The sequence below is a fragment of the Artemia franciscana genome, chromosome 11 (genome assembly GCF_032884065.1).
Source record: "Artemia franciscana chromosome 11, ASM3288406v1, whole genome shotgun sequence".
In the NCBI taxonomy this organism is placed as follows: domain Eukaryota; kingdom Metazoa; phylum Arthropoda; class Branchiopoda; order Anostraca; family Artemiidae; genus Artemia; species Artemia franciscana.
In genome coordinates this window covers 11,033,224-11,050,861 of record NC_088873.1, presented here as the reverse complement: position 1 = coordinate 11,050,861, position 17,638 = coordinate 11,033,224, and the positions used below count along the sequence as shown (strand labels likewise).

The 17,638-nt window shown below is 35.2% G+C and overlaps 1 protein-coding gene across 1 annotated transcript in view; it reads right to left on the bottom strand.

Moving 5' to 3' along the window:
- The window catches only part of LOC136032800 (CWF19-like protein 1), a 70,294-nt gene extending 52,657 nt beyond the window's left edge, over positions 1-17,637 (bottom strand). The window contains exons 1-3 of the mRNA XM_065713185.1: positions 17,576-17,637; positions 3,291-3,451; positions 30-131 (exon numbers count right to left, since the gene is read on the bottom strand). Of these exons, the coding sequence (XP_065569257.1) occupies positions 30-131; positions 3,291-3,451; positions 17,576-17,583 (271 nt within the window). The 5' untranslated portion in view covers positions 17,584-17,637. The remainder of the gene's footprint in view (positions 1-29; positions 132-3,290; positions 3,452-17,575) is intronic.
- Between the last annotated feature and the right edge of the window lies 1 nt (position 17,638).

The following is a 17,638-nucleotide window of genomic DNA, read 5'->3' as shown; positions in this document are numbered from 1 at the left end:
CCTGAAGGTACAAATTAAACTGTTCTTACCTAGATATATCATATTTTTCATCAGCTCACAGCCCTTGATGTCAGGAAAAAAAGTTTTCATCTCAGCTTTTAAAGGTCCAAGAATATAGGTTGGTATAGTAACTAAAAATAAAAAAAGAATTGCAACATTTTTAGTTTTATGGTCAGGGGTGTATATTCAAACAACTAAGCTAATTTTCATGTAATATACTATAATTTTTAGATTTCCATACTGTCATGAATTTCTTTTTAAATCTCAAAATGAATCAGTTGCAGCTGAAAGGTGATGAGGCCATTAATATACACTAAGAGCACAACAGGTAAAACCAAACAAACACTGAATAAAATAAAATTAAACCCGAGTCAGTTGTCGACTATTAAAGCATAAAATTAACTACAAGGCAAATAATGACTACTTTATTTTTTCTCTTCATTATTTAATGTCTGTATGTATCTATTTACTGCCCGTCATAAGTTGAAGGTACAACGCTTATGGAGCATAAAGAAAGAAAAGAGAAATAAACAAACAAATTTTTACAAACACAAAAAACAAAACAAAGGGGAACTGACAGGAAAAAAAGAAAAAAGGAAAAAAATACAAATAAGACAAAAACAAACGCAACTAGTAAACTGTAGGCGTTCCTAGATTTTCTGGCAAAAAAATCTTTCAAAAGTTGACACGTGGCGCGAAGATTCGACACAATTGGTTCCTCAAGATAAGTAAGTGTATCTTGTGCTTTAGTAACATGTTCACCTATCTGAACATTTGTCGGGCAATCTGAACCGTAATTGAACACCAGGAACACAGTCTTGCTCTCATTAAATCGAAGACCGATACGTTTATACTCCCTATCCAGAATTCTAAAATTTTCCTCAATTCCAAAGGCTTTTCTGCTAATACCAAGGATGTCATCAGCATAGTTAGCTAGCGAAATAATAATACCTTTAAATATACATGTGTTCTGTTGTGGCACAATGACAGTATTATTAAACAGAGGCGGACAAAATATATGTAAAAAAAATTCTTTTTACCCTCCCTGATATCCTCATTCAATTACCTTACGAATATGACAGAGGCAGTGTTTCTACTAGTACTGATGCTTCAGATGATCTACCAGATTCCCAATTCATCTCCGACCAAGGAAAGAAGATACTTGAACTATTTTCTACCGAGAATCACTAAGATATTCTAGATGTTTGAAAAGAAAAGTGCACAATGCGACAGAGGTACCATAAATTCTGCTCTTTATTAGACTACTACCAGGAGTAATTATTGTGCAATTGGATCTGTGCTTTTTGGATTTTAATTACTTTGAATTTCCTTGTTTTTAAATTTAACTGGTAAAAAAAAAAAACTATTTCTCTTCTTGTATTTTTGCTAAAAAAATTTTTTTTTTTACTGGTTCTTTGTATTAACCTCGTTTTTGGTTCTCACTTGTGCTGAACAAGATTCATTTGATAGAGGTAAAATCTTAGCATCATTTTTCTCTTTTTTTAAGTTTTTTGCTGTCATTAGACCTGTTTTCCCGCTAATTTGTTATTTTTGGTCATGGTTGAAAAGTCAATCTGACAATTCATTTTTTTTCGTTTGTTATCTTGGATTGGCCGAAGGCTTTATTTGTGACACTTATCATGCATATGCAAAATTTACAGATAACTGCGCTTCAAACAAGGTATATTCCAATCTTTTTGTTTTGTCTTGGAGGGGCAAAAGGCTCCATGTATGATCCTTATCATACACACGTAAAACTCCTCAATAATTGAACTTCAAACAAGGTGTATTATGCATTTGGAAGGGAAGGTGGGTGCTGGAGGGCCAGGGACCCTACTTTTGCACCCAATAATACGGATTTAAAATCTTTATATAATTTTTCTTTAAAAAGACGCACTACACCTACTGATCTACAAACAAAGTTGGGAGGCTGAGGGGAGGTGTTGAAAATGTCAACTTTGTGCATTCAATAATACTAATTGAAAATCTTTACATGATATTCGTTCGCACAAGGTGCAATGCACATATCTTACTTCAAAAAAGTAAGGAACAAGGAGCAGAAGGAGGAGGTTTTGGAGTGCGCCCACATTGTACCTCCAAGCATACAGATCAGAAATTTGCACATAATTCTGTCTCAAACAATTGCCACACACCTACCTTGATGCTAAAAAGCTAATAGAGGAGACAAGACCACGGGTCCACTTTTTTTCAGCCAACTTTTGTGCCAAATCACTACTTGCCTCATTATTTTACCAAATTAGGACTTAGCTTGTTTTAGAAGTCTTTATTTGATCATTTTTTTTGTCCCCTAATGTTTTCAGACTCTCAAAACTTTTAAAATGGGAGTAATTTAGCAATGGGAGACCTACTAAAGTTTAGGAAACACATGTGATACTACTTTATGGTTTCAATCCCAAGCACAGAACATAAAATATAGTTCAAACTAATCACAAACAGATGGTAGTACTTAAAAATAGATGGAAGCACTTTTGAACTCATAAGAGAATGATATTTCTTTGATCTCGAAATTTTCAGAAAAAGAAAAGAAAAAAAAGAACTTCTTTATAAGGTTTAGACCAATTTTTTTTGTTTCTTTTTTCAAGCTGGTTTTTGGTTTGAGGAAGTTAGATTTTCTTTCATTTCTTTTTTTTTGTTTGCAATAGAGACAGCTTAGTACAGCATCTTGCCATAATGTCCGCTTTGTTTCGTTTTACTCTTTCATTGACTAAAAATTTTCCTTGTTGCTGTTTTATTATTTACTTTTTCATTTTTATGAATAGCTGTGAAGGCTGTTATTCTATGGCTTTGCCTGCGTTTTAAATTATTTGTTTGTAGTAAAGACTTTAAAAATAGTTGCAAGACTTTAAAAATCATCTTTACCTAATATAGAACGGATCTCTGGGTTGTGTGCAATTTCTAATTCTTTCACTGGTGTATTGCCTTCCTTTCTATCACGTCATTGAAAAAGCTTAGTTCTAGGCAAAGCACCTTTTTCAAGCATATTATCTATCAACCGTAAAAGGTGGTGTAGACATCTAAATCTTTTATTCGGTATACCACTAAAAAGTAGGATTGAATTAAAAAAATTTTTAGGTTTATTGTTTTATATATGGTCATTCCAACAAATACCGAAAATATACTTCAGGATATTATTTGTAGCATTTATCTTTTTCTCATAAAGTTATTTAATATATTTAAAGCCTTTCAACAGATCAGAGAATAATTTGAGCAGAAATAGAAAAAAATACAAAACAAAACAGAAGAAAAGGACAAATATGACAGCAGCTTACTCTTAATATTTCCAGAACGTAAATCATCCCACTGACTTCGATCTTCTCCAAAGAACTCACCAACGCAAAAGAGGGCATCATAAGGTCCAGTTGCATTACTGACCTTTGAAACTCGCTGAAACAGTGTCTTGAAGTTACCTTCTGCATCACCACAAACAAGACTGTAAAGACATATTCCAATATAGAAGATTAGATGAAAAAACCATTTAACTGAAGATGAGTATCTTGCATATACCCATACACCAAGGAAAAGGGGAGTTTCTTTATCAAATTGGTCTGAGGGACCAACTCCTGGAAACATTATGGTCTATAATTACATTTTTTTTGTGTATTACAAACCCCTTTAGAAACAAATTATCCAGTGCGTCCAGACCTTTTTACCTGGCTATAGTTTAACTATAATTAGCTTCATATGTTTTACCCTCCCTAGTCACGATTTCTCTCAACTCCTTACCCTCAAACTCTAACGGACTCTGCATAACTCCTATTACTGATTACAGTCAGCATACAGCCACTTGAAGTACCAAGGACATGAAAATGAAATCTGATAGTTTGAATTGGTTAGAAAGAAACTATATGATCATCTATATTTTTTTTAATTAGGAAAAATTGGGAATTCAATTTTAACGAAAAAAGACCTCCATACACAATTATACAGTTTTTGGTAGCAGCAGGTACCAAATTAAAAAAGAGAAACATGTGTGGAAAATCAGCAAAAATGAGCCAAAAACAAATAACAGCAAAAGTTTATGAAAATATAGCTTACCTTCAAAGGTATATTTACTTTTGGGAACCAACAGATTGTTTGTGTGTGAGCTTTATTGGACAAAAAGCATTATCGAACTGAACAAATCAATTTTCCTTATTTATTTTCATGGCTCAAAGTGGCAACACTGACGAAAATGTGCCACTGCCCTAAAAACTTTTTAATTAAAATAATCCAAAGGGAAATCTTAATAATGTCTTTGATACCCTAAAGTTGTTGGAATTTTACTTTTGATTTTGACAAATGTGTTCTTAGAGTTTGAAAAGGTCTACATTTAAGCTCCCAAACAATTTTCAGCATTGGCACACAAATTTTCAAACATTTAGCCATACTGGGAAAGGAGGTGAAGTTTTGATGTTCAGATCTGGTCAGAATCTACAATTGACTTGGACTGTAGTCATTCAAGTCAACTGCTGTATTTATGGCCTGAACACACTCCCAGACAACCTATCCCCACAAAATAAATCTCTGATAGCATACAATAAACAGTTTGAAAAGACTAGTTTCAATATAAAATCAATCCAGCTCAGATAGAACAAACTTAGTGATTGAATAAGAAAGAATTACATTGAATTTACTGCACCTTTGGTCAGTTATGTACATTACACGGACCTTCGGTGTTTGTGGAAATTATTTATTTATTTCCAACCTGTCAGACAATCCAAAATAAACAAACAACAAAAAGAGATAAAAATCAACAACAAAAAAACTCAAAACTCACTGCGGCCAGTCCGCAGTCTCGCTTGAGGTTTTTTTTTAGTTTTATCTCTCTTTGTTGTTTGTTGTCATGTCTGGCCAGTTCTGCTTAAGATCTTTCAATACAAAAAGAGTAAACAAAGACGGAGTATAAACAGAGAAAATGGCAAAAAAGGGAATAAAAAAAAAAACATCACACTAATTATCAGATCAATTAATTAAGATTACCAATAAAACATTGAACAACTTTAAACATCACTATAAAAGGAGTGCGTACAATTGATAAAAATTGATTTTGTGGCTATGTTTCAGAATACATTTTAATAGATCTATTGCTAGGTCATCTATTTTATATTTGCAGATTACTGCTGAATTTCAAATCCGCAGGGGTAAATAAAGTAATTATTTCCGAAATTTAAAATATACTGAATGGAGTTCATGTTCATCTGTTTGTGAAAATATCTTCGAAAATGGTGTCGTGTGTAGAAAATGTGTCAGAGAGGGTTAAATGGGCTATTATTTCCACCATCATCCAGCAAAAATAATTGCCGACCGTGGATTTCTTTTAAAGAAAGATAAGATTTTTTTAAAAGAGGAATGTAAGTATTTTTTAAAAGAGAAAAGGGAGTAACGTTCCTGAGAACATGAATTGTCTGGATACCATTTTGGTTTCCAAATAACTACTGGAATATTCTACAATATGTCCAGATCCCATAAATAATTGTTCCAAAGGATTAGTTCATATCAAGAGTGAATAATTAAGATATCTACAATGGAAAAATTTTACGACTAATATTCAGTTGTTTTTTTTTTTACTTTCTGCTTTCTGTCTTAATTTTCCGACCTTTTTAGATTCATGAAATAAAAAAAAAACAGAGCATCTAAGTTTAAAAGAGCAGACAATGAATGACAAAAATATACCCACTATAAATAACTATTTCATAAGGAATAGTTTTTATTCAGGATATGTGGTTGGGGATTATAAAATGGGGAAAATATTGAACGTCTTTAGCTTTTGAGGGTAGTAAGCATCAATGACTACCATCTCTTTCAGATTTACAGTGAATTGTAGTTTATGTACTTATAAGCAGGGTGACTTTCTTCAAGCTCATCAGAACCAGAGTAAGTCATTGGAGACCTCGCTATATCTTTATCTGTTCCTTTTTTACTTTTTTTCCATGGTGAGAGATTATGCGGTTCTACCATGTCCAATTTAGATTCACATTAGAACCATGCAAAAATCTAAAATTTCATACTCTTTAAAAATTGTCCAAAATTTTCATTGCATATTTCCTGTTTCAATTTGGGATAATCGAAAAAGAAGTGAGAACTCTGTGTTCTGCAAAAAAGCTGTAATCACAGTTGATAAATATTCAGCTTTGATTGTCAATAAGGGTCTAATGTGCATGGAATATAATGCTTTGCCAAGATGGCAGTATTTTTACAACTCACCACAAATATTTCATTGCAATTTTGAACTTCATATTTGGCGCAGAACAGGAGCATCAATTCATGGACATTTGGGTGGGTGAAGGGCCAAATGTATTTTTCAATATCTAGGGGTGGCGAAAAATCAGGGTGAGGACAATTGCCCCCCCCCATTGACACGTCTTGTGGGGAATCACTTAAAAAACAATTGAAACGCTTTATTTTGTAGTATACAGCAACATTTAGATGGCCCAGGAAAAGCTTACTGCAAGACATGAAAATATTTTTCACCTATAAAACTGAAAAGATCAATATCCTATCAGTGTAGTTTCCAACATTTTCATCCTTGATTTTTTTCTTATTTCTGAATTAGCTTTGCATGTACTTTCATTTTTATGATACTTGATATTGCCACATTAATTTTTTCCTTCCCCTTTTGATCTTTTTATTTTTTAGCTTCAAAATCTGTTTTTGGCCGAAATAGGACTCACATTATTCATCTTTTTCTCACCCTTAATTATATTTGGCTGTATTTTTAGTCCTATTTTATTTTCACTATAATTAATATTGCCATATATAATTTTGTGGTCAGTTATATATTGTTGTTTTTTTTTACCCAAAAATGGAATTTGGCGTGTCAGGGCATATAAAAGTTCATTTTCAATATAACTGTTATCTCAAATGCTAAAAAAAATATATATTGAGGAAAATGTTTGACCCAGAAACTAAGAAAGAACTAGGGCAGAGCATATACTGCTCATAAACAGGAGAGTTTTTACTCACACCTATTTACGACATTTTCTTTTCAGATAGATGAAGAGAAACCCTGGCCAGAAAAATGTACTTGAGGTACTGTGAATACCAAGTGAAAATTATCCATCTGTTTACTGCACAAATGACACTGTTTTCAAAGAAACCATATCTTCATACACAAGATGATATAATCCACAAATGAAGTCATATATTAAGACAACTTGAAGCAAAGATAATGAAGTATTTGGAGGTCTAAATATTATTGTCTTTTGCAGCCTAATGAATTTATCACAATAGGCAGCGCAATAGCACTACCTAAGTAAAGAGCGATGTGAGCACAATGTTTTTTTTTTGTTTTTTTTACCTGAACACTTCATATCAAAGGAGTTGTCATAAAACTTCAAAAAGGGTTCACTTGATTGGAAATTGGAAGGACGTGTGCCCTTTTTAACAATCGAAAGTGATTAGAGGGCAACTAACACCCCTTCCAAGCCCACCATTTCCCCAAAAACATTCAATCAAAATTTTGAGACACCCTTTTGTTCAACATAGTTAAACAACGTAGGGTTGTAAATTACGCCGTGGGGACATATAAGGTTTACATAGAAAGTGTGATTGTAGGGGATTAGGAAGGGGCTTATTGGATTGCTAACAAATATAATAATGAGCTCCAGAGATTATGTCTTTGAGGATGACAACCCCCAAAGACCCTTCAGAGCAAGGGTTGTAAGTGACGCCCTGGGGGCACATAGGGTATATATAGAAAGGGTGATCGTATAAACTTCGGAGGGGGCTGATTGGATTGGTAATCAAACTTTCTAGTGTCCTATTTAAGATTCAAAGTGATAAGAGGGTGGATACCCCCCCCCCCAACGCCTCGTATTTTCCCGAAATGCATCTGATGAGAATTTTGAGATGGTCATTTGTAGTTGTAGAAACTTCGAAAAGAGCTCATTCAATTAGAAATTGAAAGGGCTAGTGCCCTCTATTAATAGTCACAACCCAGAGTAAAGAGCATTGTGGGCACAATGTATTATTATTTATTTATTTTTAGTTTTAGACCAGGGCAATTCTTATCAAAGGAGTTGTCGTAGAAACTTCAAAAAGAACTCATTCGATTGGAAATTGAAAAGGCTAGTGCCCTTTTTAATAGTCAAAAGTGATTGGAAGGAAACTAACCCCCCTTCCAAGCCCACCAATTACCCAAACACATCCAATCAAAATTTTGAGATAGCCATTTTGGACAACGTATTTGAAAGGTACAGAAATTCTATATTGGAGGATGATACCCCCCCCCCTTACAGCCCTCAGGGCAAGAGCTGCAAGTTATACCCTGGTAGCATTTAAGGCTTATATAGAAAGGGTGATTGTACAAACATCGGAGGGGGCTTATTGGATTGCTAATCAGAAGTTTTAGTGTTCTTTTTGAAATTCATACAGATGGGAGGGTGGATATCCCCCCATATACACATCTGATAGAAATTTCGAGATGGGCATTTGTTGTCGTAGGAACTTCAAAAGGGCTCATTCAATTGGAAATTGAAAGGGCTGGTGCCCTTTTTAATGGTTCAAAGTGATTGGAGGGCGACTAACCCCCTCCCATGCCCACATTTCCCCAAATATATCCAATCAAAATTTTGAGACAGTCATTTTGTTCAACGTAAATGAATCGTCCTGAAATTATGTCTTTGAGGATGACAACACCCCCTCCCCCTCACAGCTCTCAAGGCAAGGGATGTAAGTTATGCCCTGGGGCATATAAGGTTTATATATAGAAAAGTTAATTGTGTAAACTTTGGAGGGGGTTCATTGGATTGGTAATCAGAAGTTCTAGTGCCTTATTATGATTCAGAGTGATCAGAGGATGGGTACCCCCCACACACACACATCCCATTTTCCAAAATGAATCTGATAGAAATTTTGAGATAGCCATTTGTTCGAAAAGAGTTCATTCGATTTGAAATTGAAGGGACTAGTGCCCTTTTTAATAGTCGAAAGTGATTGGAGTACAATTAAACCCATTCCAACACCCACCCTTTCCTCAAACATATACAATCAAAATTTTGAGAGTCATTTTGTTCAATGTAATTGAGAGGTCCAGAAATCCTATCTTTGAGAATGACAGCCCCCCAGAGTCCCCAGGGCAAGGGTTGTCAGTTATGCCCTTGGGAAATATTAGGTTTATATGAAAAGGGTGATCGTATAAACTTCGGAGGGGGCTCATTGGTTGGTAATCAGGAGGTCCAGTGTTCTTTTTAAGATTAAAAATAATTGAAGGGTTGACCCCCCCCCCCCCTAAAAAAAGCTCGTATTTTCCCAAAATGCTTCTGATACAAATTTTGAGATGGCCATTTGTTGTTGTAGTAACTTCAAAAAGTCTCATTTGATTGGAAACTGAAAGAGTTAGTGCCCTTTTATTGATCAAAAGTAATTGAAGGGCAACAAGCCCCTCCCCCCGCTACACCCATCAATTCCCAAAACATAACAAATCAAATTTTGAGATAGCCATTTTGTTCAGCATAGTTGAAAGGTCTGGAAATTATGTCTCTGACAACCCCCCCCCCTACCTTCTTAAGACAAGAAAATAATTTGCACTTTACTGAAATTGTCAGTTTAGTATACATCTATATATATAAAAATAAGTTGTCTGTGTGTCGAGTGACGTCATGTTTGTGTGTCGACTGACATCATGTTTGTCGACTGACGAAATTACAGACCGGGACATCGGAACACAAATGACGACCGGGACACCGGGACATAGGGAATATAAATCACGACCGGGACACTCAAAGAGAAAGCGACTGGGACACAAGGAATGTTCGATTAGCAATCACCATCAACAAAGCATCAGGACACAAATGACGACCGGGACACAGGGAATATAAATGACGACCAGGACACTCAAAGAGAAATTACAGACCGGGACACCGGAACACAAATGACAACCAGGACAAAAATGACGACTGGGACACAGGGAATATAAATGACAACCGCGACACTCAAAGAGAAATTACAGACTGGGACACCGGGATACAAATGATGACCGTGACACAGGGAAACAACAACAACGGGGACGCCGGGGGGCACAGGGGGATATATAAATGACGATGGGGACACAGGGAATGTTCGATTAGTAATCACCATCAACAAAGCCCAAGGGCAATCATTAGAATAATGAGGTATAGATCTGAATACAGATTATTTTTCCCATGGACAATTATATGTTGCATATTCAAGATTCGGTAAACCTGACAATCTATTTATATGCACAGACAATGGGACAGCCAAGAATGTTGTATATTCACAAGTTTTACGTAGTTAAAAATATATATATATCTATCTATATTCACAGGTGGGACACAGGGACACAACTACAATGGCGCGTAACTAATATGGTGCGTAACGACTTACGCGCGCAGGGGGCTTCGGGGGGGCGCGAAGCACCCCCACCAACTAGGTGTTGGGGTGGCGCTTCGCGCCACCCCAACAGCTAGTATACTGATATTTATTCTTTCAAGTTTAAATATTTTTTTTATTCATTGAAGTTAAAAAAGTCAAAACATCTTAAATATAATTAATAGTCAACTTTCAAGAATCAAAAGTGAATTGAGGGACGTCAGCCCCCTTAATCCAGCCAATGATTCCCCAAAACATATCCAACCGAAATTTTAAGAGAGCTATTTAGTTCAGCATTGTTGAAAGGTTCAGTATTGGGGATGTCAACCTACACACAGTCCTCAGGACAAGGGCTATAAGTTAGGCAATTTGTTCATTGTTTACACATAGTCTACATTACTTAGAGAGGTATGCACGTTTGAACTTTACTTTTCAAGAAGATGAAGGGTATTCAGGTGAGCCTTTCAGAGAATGCTGAGTGGAGTGTTGAACTAAATCAAAACACATTATGTGTATATGGATTGTCAAAAGGGTACAACACAGGAATAACTGAGCATATTAATTTGGAAAATACAGGAAACGAAAAGAGAGGTGATCAAAAAGACAAAATTTGCATGCTATAAATGCTACTACAATTACCACCACTACTACTACCACACTACTTTATTTACAGTGTTAAGGGAACATTTGAACTAAATCAAAAGACGCTATGTGCATGCACATTGTCAAAATAGTGTCTCTCAAGGGTTGATTTGGGTATTAAGTTGAAAAATTCAGAGAATACTTAAAGAGGAAGATCATGTCACCAAAAGGCAATATGTGCAAACTACTGCAGAATATTTGACTGTTACTGCTACATTTATTACTATTACTGCTACATCTAATGCAACCACTTGTAGGGTTAAGAGCAATGAAATGAAAATTTCAAGAAGTATATAAAAATACAGGTTATCAAAAGGACATATCAGCAATGTCATAGCAATGGCTAACTGTATCAAGTTGTAACTTCCAGGACTTGATGAGAGGGTGATTACTAAGGTGAATACTACTGCTGCTAGTAATACTACTGCTATTCAATACTAGTACTATTAATATCAATGCTACTACTGTGACAACTATTACAACTAAGCATAAGGACATGAAAGAGAACTTTTCAAAAAATTTTGAGGGGAAAAGATGAACTGAATCAGAACAGGCCCTCTGTATGCAGGTAGTCAAAAGATTGTAATAGCAATATCTTAAGAGCAGTTAGGTTTGCGTTGTTGAAAATTAACAGGGCTTATTGTGAGGGATGGTGAACTAACCAAAATAAAATGTTCACATCCTAATGCTTCTGCTTCTACTCATACTGTTATTACTGGTACTATTATTACTACCTCTTTTGCTGCTAATGCCACTAAAGCTTAGGCTACTACAATTAATTCTACAGCTACTACTGCTATTAAAGCTAAGGATATTAAGACAATAAATTTAGGATATATAGAACCTGTATGGAACTAAATCAGCACAAACTATGCCCACACATGCTGTCAAGTGAATGCGTCAGAAATGCTTCAAGAATGGTTGATGATATGCATTAAGCTGAAACTTTCAGTGTGTGGTCAAGGGGATGTTGAAGAAATCAAAAGTGTTATGTCCATGCTGCTACAACTATTGCTACTGCACAAACTAAGGATGTTAAGGTGAAGATTTTAAAGAATATTTAGATGGATATTGAACTATAAAAAAAACTATGAGCATGTGGACTTTCAAAAAGGAGACAAAGCAATATTAGGAAGCATCACTCTGTTTTTAAACATTGGGCAAAAATTTATTTTGGGAACAAATTTTTCATGTCCTTGTGATATCACTTTGAGTAAAGTATTGAAAATCATATCTAGCAATAGATAAGGTTTCCTAAACTCACTACTAAAATTTAAGTCAATAATAAATTTCTTAGGCCCATCATAATCACCTTTTGCATTATCATACCGTATCTTTGTCAATTTAACTTTCAGAATAGAAAATCTTCAACTAATTTCCAAAACAACATGATTGCTTTTTCTTAATGGCAGCCAAAAATCAATATTTGATACAAAATCACTCAACTTGGTTAAAACTAGGTCTAGTGTTGAGGGAGTCTGATCAGATCTTAAGTTTGTTGGCTCAATCACATGCTGAAAAAAATTATTTTCAAAACAGAAGATAGAAAACTTTGCCCCCTACTATTCTCAGAAGCATCCATGCAAAGATTTTGCCAATCTATCTTTGGCAGATTAAAATCCCCAACTACTAGGAATGGGCAGCTATTTTTAGACAACTCACAAAAACAAAAAACAAAACTCAAACTTATCATTTAACAAAGGACTTCTATAAAACGCAACCAAACAAACTATTTTTTAGGGTCAATAACATGTACATCAGGACAAATAGACTCATTTAAATGAGGAGACTGAAAATCCTGCACAATGCTGTGTGATAGTGAATGAGATAAGTACACAACAATCCCTCTCTTTGCTCTCACATTAACTCCAAGGGAATAACTATTTAAGGGCAAATGATTTAAGATCACTGCAGTTCTTTGGTAAAGCTTCTGGAACTACTATAATATGCAAATTTCTCTCAGAGATTTTTGCACTAAATTCATCAAACTTATTGCATAAACAGTCAGCATTAGCATACAAACTCATCAATTTTGAACTTGTCCTTCCTATAGGGCATAAAAATTAGCCAACTTCACAAGTTCTGGTCCATTACTGCCACAATGTATTTTCTAACCCTTTTTTCTGGCTGACGTTTTTTCCTTGAGTTATATTTTGAATGTATTGTAAGTCTTTTTCTCAGCAAGTTCTACAATGGTTCAGTCATGAGATATTCTAAACTGATGACATCAAGCTTAAAGTAATTTCATGTGCAATAGGAAAAAATGACAAGCTGCATCACATTCTACTGGGGACCTAAAAATGATCTTAATTGGTCTAGCTTTATTCTCTTGCAGTTTTCCAAGCTTCATAGAAAAACTACACTTAAAGAAGCAATCTCAAAATATTTTGTTGTTTAGAATGGCCAAATCAGCAAAAATTTGTTCTCTTCTTGTCTGCAAATGCAAGTTTACTGCAATACCAAAAACAATCAGATTTGTCTGTTTGTGAATAATATTTGACAAGTATTGAGAGCTTTTACTAGACTGCAAAGCACTTGCCTCAAGCTTTGTTGTAATGTCTGCAGAAATATTTTGCTGAGATTTTTTAATTCTTGTTTAGCTGTTTCTATCACTACTTACTTGACATCACCCATAGAGCATTTGTTTTGAATTTCAACTTCAAGGTTCAAAATTCGTTGAATGATAGTATCCAGTTCCTTCTTTAATTTGAGCTTGAATTATTCTTTGAATTGAGTAAAAAAGCTATTCATCTCAGTGTGCACAATTTCTCTCATCTCCCTTGCAGTAACAACTTCATCATCCAGCCTTTTCTTTTGCAAATTGGACACCTCCAATCTGAATCCAATCACTGACTCATCTTTGTGAAAAGCTGATTTTCTGGCTTGCTCATTTCTACAAAATCAATACAAAGCCATTTTTCACTGCCATCACACAGAAGTGCTGCCAAATCATCCATTAGCTTTTTGTCACAAGCTTCACAGTCATCTACCCCTTGATTGGGGATTGCTGAACCCTTTTTGAACTCATTTTCAGAACAAGTAAGTTGCAATCTAACAGCCATAATCTCGAAACCCTGCCTGAAATAAATTTGTGCTGCAGAGGTTTGGGCTAGTCTAATAGAAGATTAAGAATTAAAAAAAAAATGTTCAATTTAGTCTATTCTGTGAATTGAAGCCATGCTTAGTCATTTAGAACACAAGAGTCACTAGTAAACAAGAAACCTACCATGTGCTTTTTTCAGTGTTGCCATAAAAAACAAAATTATGTAAACTACAGACTAGTCTCTGAAAAACTCCCCAATGTAAACTGAGGACAAACTAGGTGGTCACTACCAGCAATTGGTGGTAAATAATCATTACAAATGATGGAATCAGGATCATGCAATATGACAAGGTCTAACAGCAAGGGATATCAACTGAATGACAGCAAGGGATATCAAGGAATATCAACTGACAGTTTATCAAAACAACAAACAAAATGAGGCAATGGAGAAATAAAAAGTATTTACATGAAGAGGCAATGATGTAACTAGGTTTCCATTGTGGATTGGTTTGGAGGGGGCTTCCCAACCATGATGAGCAGCCTTGTTTTTTGGAACAATTTGGCTCTTGAAGATCATGAGGTTAAGCTCACCTGAGCTTGTTCTTCTTTTCAGCTCTTCAACTAAAACCTTTCTCCTGTTTCTTCTGTCTTGGATGCATTTCCACAAAATTATATATCCTTGCAGAGCTTATGGAAGTAGCTGATGATTGACCTTTTGATGTCTAGACTTGGGACAGTAAAAAGGACAGGAAGAGGGTGTGTAGATGGCAGAGAGTTAGTAGGGATTGGAGGTCTTCTCACATCATTGATGTGAACATCTCTGAGCTAATACTTTTGATCAAGATAAGACTTGATAAATAGCTGGTCATTGGGTTGTGGAGGAACTCTATATGCAACTATGTTGTCTGTCCCTTTCTTGGGAAAAGAGGTGCTGGATCTGGCTATCAAGACACCGGGTAAGGTGGGCTTTGATGCTTGTTGTCTCTTGAAGAACAACTGTCTGGACTTTGGAATGCACTTCAAAGAAGCATTGTTTGGACACCTGGGTTTCTAGGACTGATACTTGTGATTTTATTTTGCCAATAGTTTGTGAGATCTCAGCTTTCAGTGATGTTTCCAAGTTTTTTTCAAGATGAGTGAACAATTTCTTGAAAGGCTGCTTGAGATGGGATTTTGTCAATGATCTCATTTATCATGCTATTTATTGTAGCTTGTATAATATTCTTGACACTTGGATATTTAGTGTTAACTGATGCTGATGGGTATTTACATGCTGGGCAATTGATACAAATATCTACACATTGGGAGATTTTTTTTGATAAAAAGATATTCAGGTTCAGGCATGTCTAGACACTTGGTACATATCCACTTGTCATACCCATCACAAAGAATGGTATGAGAATCATCTTCTAATGCAATATCACAAGCAAGACATTTGTCAGATCCCTTTTTCAGACTTATATGCATACTTTTTTACTCCTACTTGATGTGGTCTTAATTTTGCTAGGCGGTTGCATGGTATAAGAAAAAAAGTGCTGCCTTTCTTTAAAATGCAGGAAAAAAATGTTCAGTCAACAGATGTCAATTCATCATGGGGTTTTCAGAACTTGGAGGGGGGGTGAATTTAGACCTGTGGGAAGTGCAGATACTCAAATTGCCTATCCCCATCCCCAGCAGTTTGAGGATGGATATCCCACTGCTTCCAGCAGAGCCCTTTGTGTTTGCTATCACTCCCTTCTGTACAATTTTCTCTAAATATGGAATTTCTCCAAATGTTCTTGAAAGATTGGCTCTAGGCTATTATTTTCTAAAATTACAAAAACCATTCTGACAAGAATTTCACCAGCATAAGTTGCCTTGCGCCATATCCTATTTAAATGTAAATATTCTTCTTCAAAACAATTGTCTGTGATTGAATTTGTCTATGCTTCAGAAGCTTCACTCAAACTTTAAGACCCTGTGTCCAAAATTAGGCTATAGGCCTACCATGTTTCCTATGACCAAGTAGGCTTAGTAAAAATGCACACTTGTAACTAAGCTTTGACAATAACTATGGGCACATTTATTTTGATTAGAATTCTTGGTAAAATTCTAGTTAATTGACTTCTTGCTATGTTGGAAAGGGATTAGCTTAAGAAAATGAAACTTTCAGGGATGGGTCTACAGGCTACAGTATGTCCTGGGAAGGTATTTTCAAGTACCTACCTCTACTCCTTCTCCCTCTAAAGGGCCCTGACCTTTGATAACCTTTAAAAATATGTGTATTATAAAATTGAAACCTTGCAAGATAGATCTTCTAGTTAATTGAAGTATAACAAAATTGTTTCAGCTTCATAACTTTGCTCAATCCCATTTTATATGGTTTTAAAGATATGCAAAAACATTTCCTAAATTTTGAAAAAAAAACATTGATATGGCTCAAAATTTGGTAAAATTCTAGTTAATTGACTTCTTGCTCTCTCAGAAAGGGTTTAGGTTAGGAAAATGAAACTTTCAGGGATGAATCTACAGACTAAAGAATGTCCCAGGAAGGCATTTTGAAGCAACTACCTCTACTCCTTCTCCCTCTAGAGGGCCCTGACCTTTGATGACCTTTAAAAATATTTGTGTTATAAAAGTGAAACCTTGCAAAATAGATCTCCAGCTTAATTGAAGTACAACAAAATTGTTTTCAGCTTCATAGCTTTGCTAAATTCTATTTTGTAATGTTTTAAAGATATGCAAATACATTTCTTAAATTTTGAAAAAAAAACATTGATATGGCTCAAAATTCTACTCAAATAACAGGAATTGCATTTTTCAGAACTAAAGGCAGAGAAAAAGCAACTAGCAACTGAAAATTAAGGTAAAACGTTGTTTTGTCAAAATTTCAATAGGTATAGACCTGTCATATAGGCAAATTTTAGGGCCCTCTAGAGGGAGAAGGAGTGGAGGGGTCCCTTAAAATACCTTCCCAGGACATACTTTAGCCTGTAGACCCATCCCTGAAAGTTTTATTTTCCTAACCTAAACCCTTTCCAAGATAGCAAGAAGTCAATTAACTAGAATTTTACCCAAAATTCTACTCAAATAACGAAAATTGCATTTTCAGAAGTAAAGGCAGACAGAAGCAAATAGGCTAGTAACTGAAAATTAAGGTGAGATGTTGTTTTGTCAAAATTTCAATAGATATAGACCTGTCATGTAGGCAAATTTCAGGGCCCTCTAGAGGGAGAAGGGGTAGAGGTGAGTACTCTAAAATACCTTCCCAGTACATACTTTAGCCAGTAGACCCATCCCTGAAAGTTTCACTTTCCTAACCTAAACCCTTTCCGAGATAGCAAGAAGTCATTTAACTAGAACTTTACCGAATTCTTTGATTGGCTGCACTGTTTTGATTAACTTATGTGTTAGCAGGCTAACACAGGCTCGGCCTAGTTCAAAAGAAAGAAAGCCTATATTTTTTGACAATTGCTTTGATTCAATTATTCAAATTTAAATGAGGCCATTCCTATCCTTTTCCTTGTTATACCCAGGAACAAAGTAAACATAAGATATCAGCTTTTTCTTTAAATTACCTACATCTTCATGCTTAACACGTCCCAACAATTTAAATTCCAATGCCAAATGAAATGAAAACCTAAT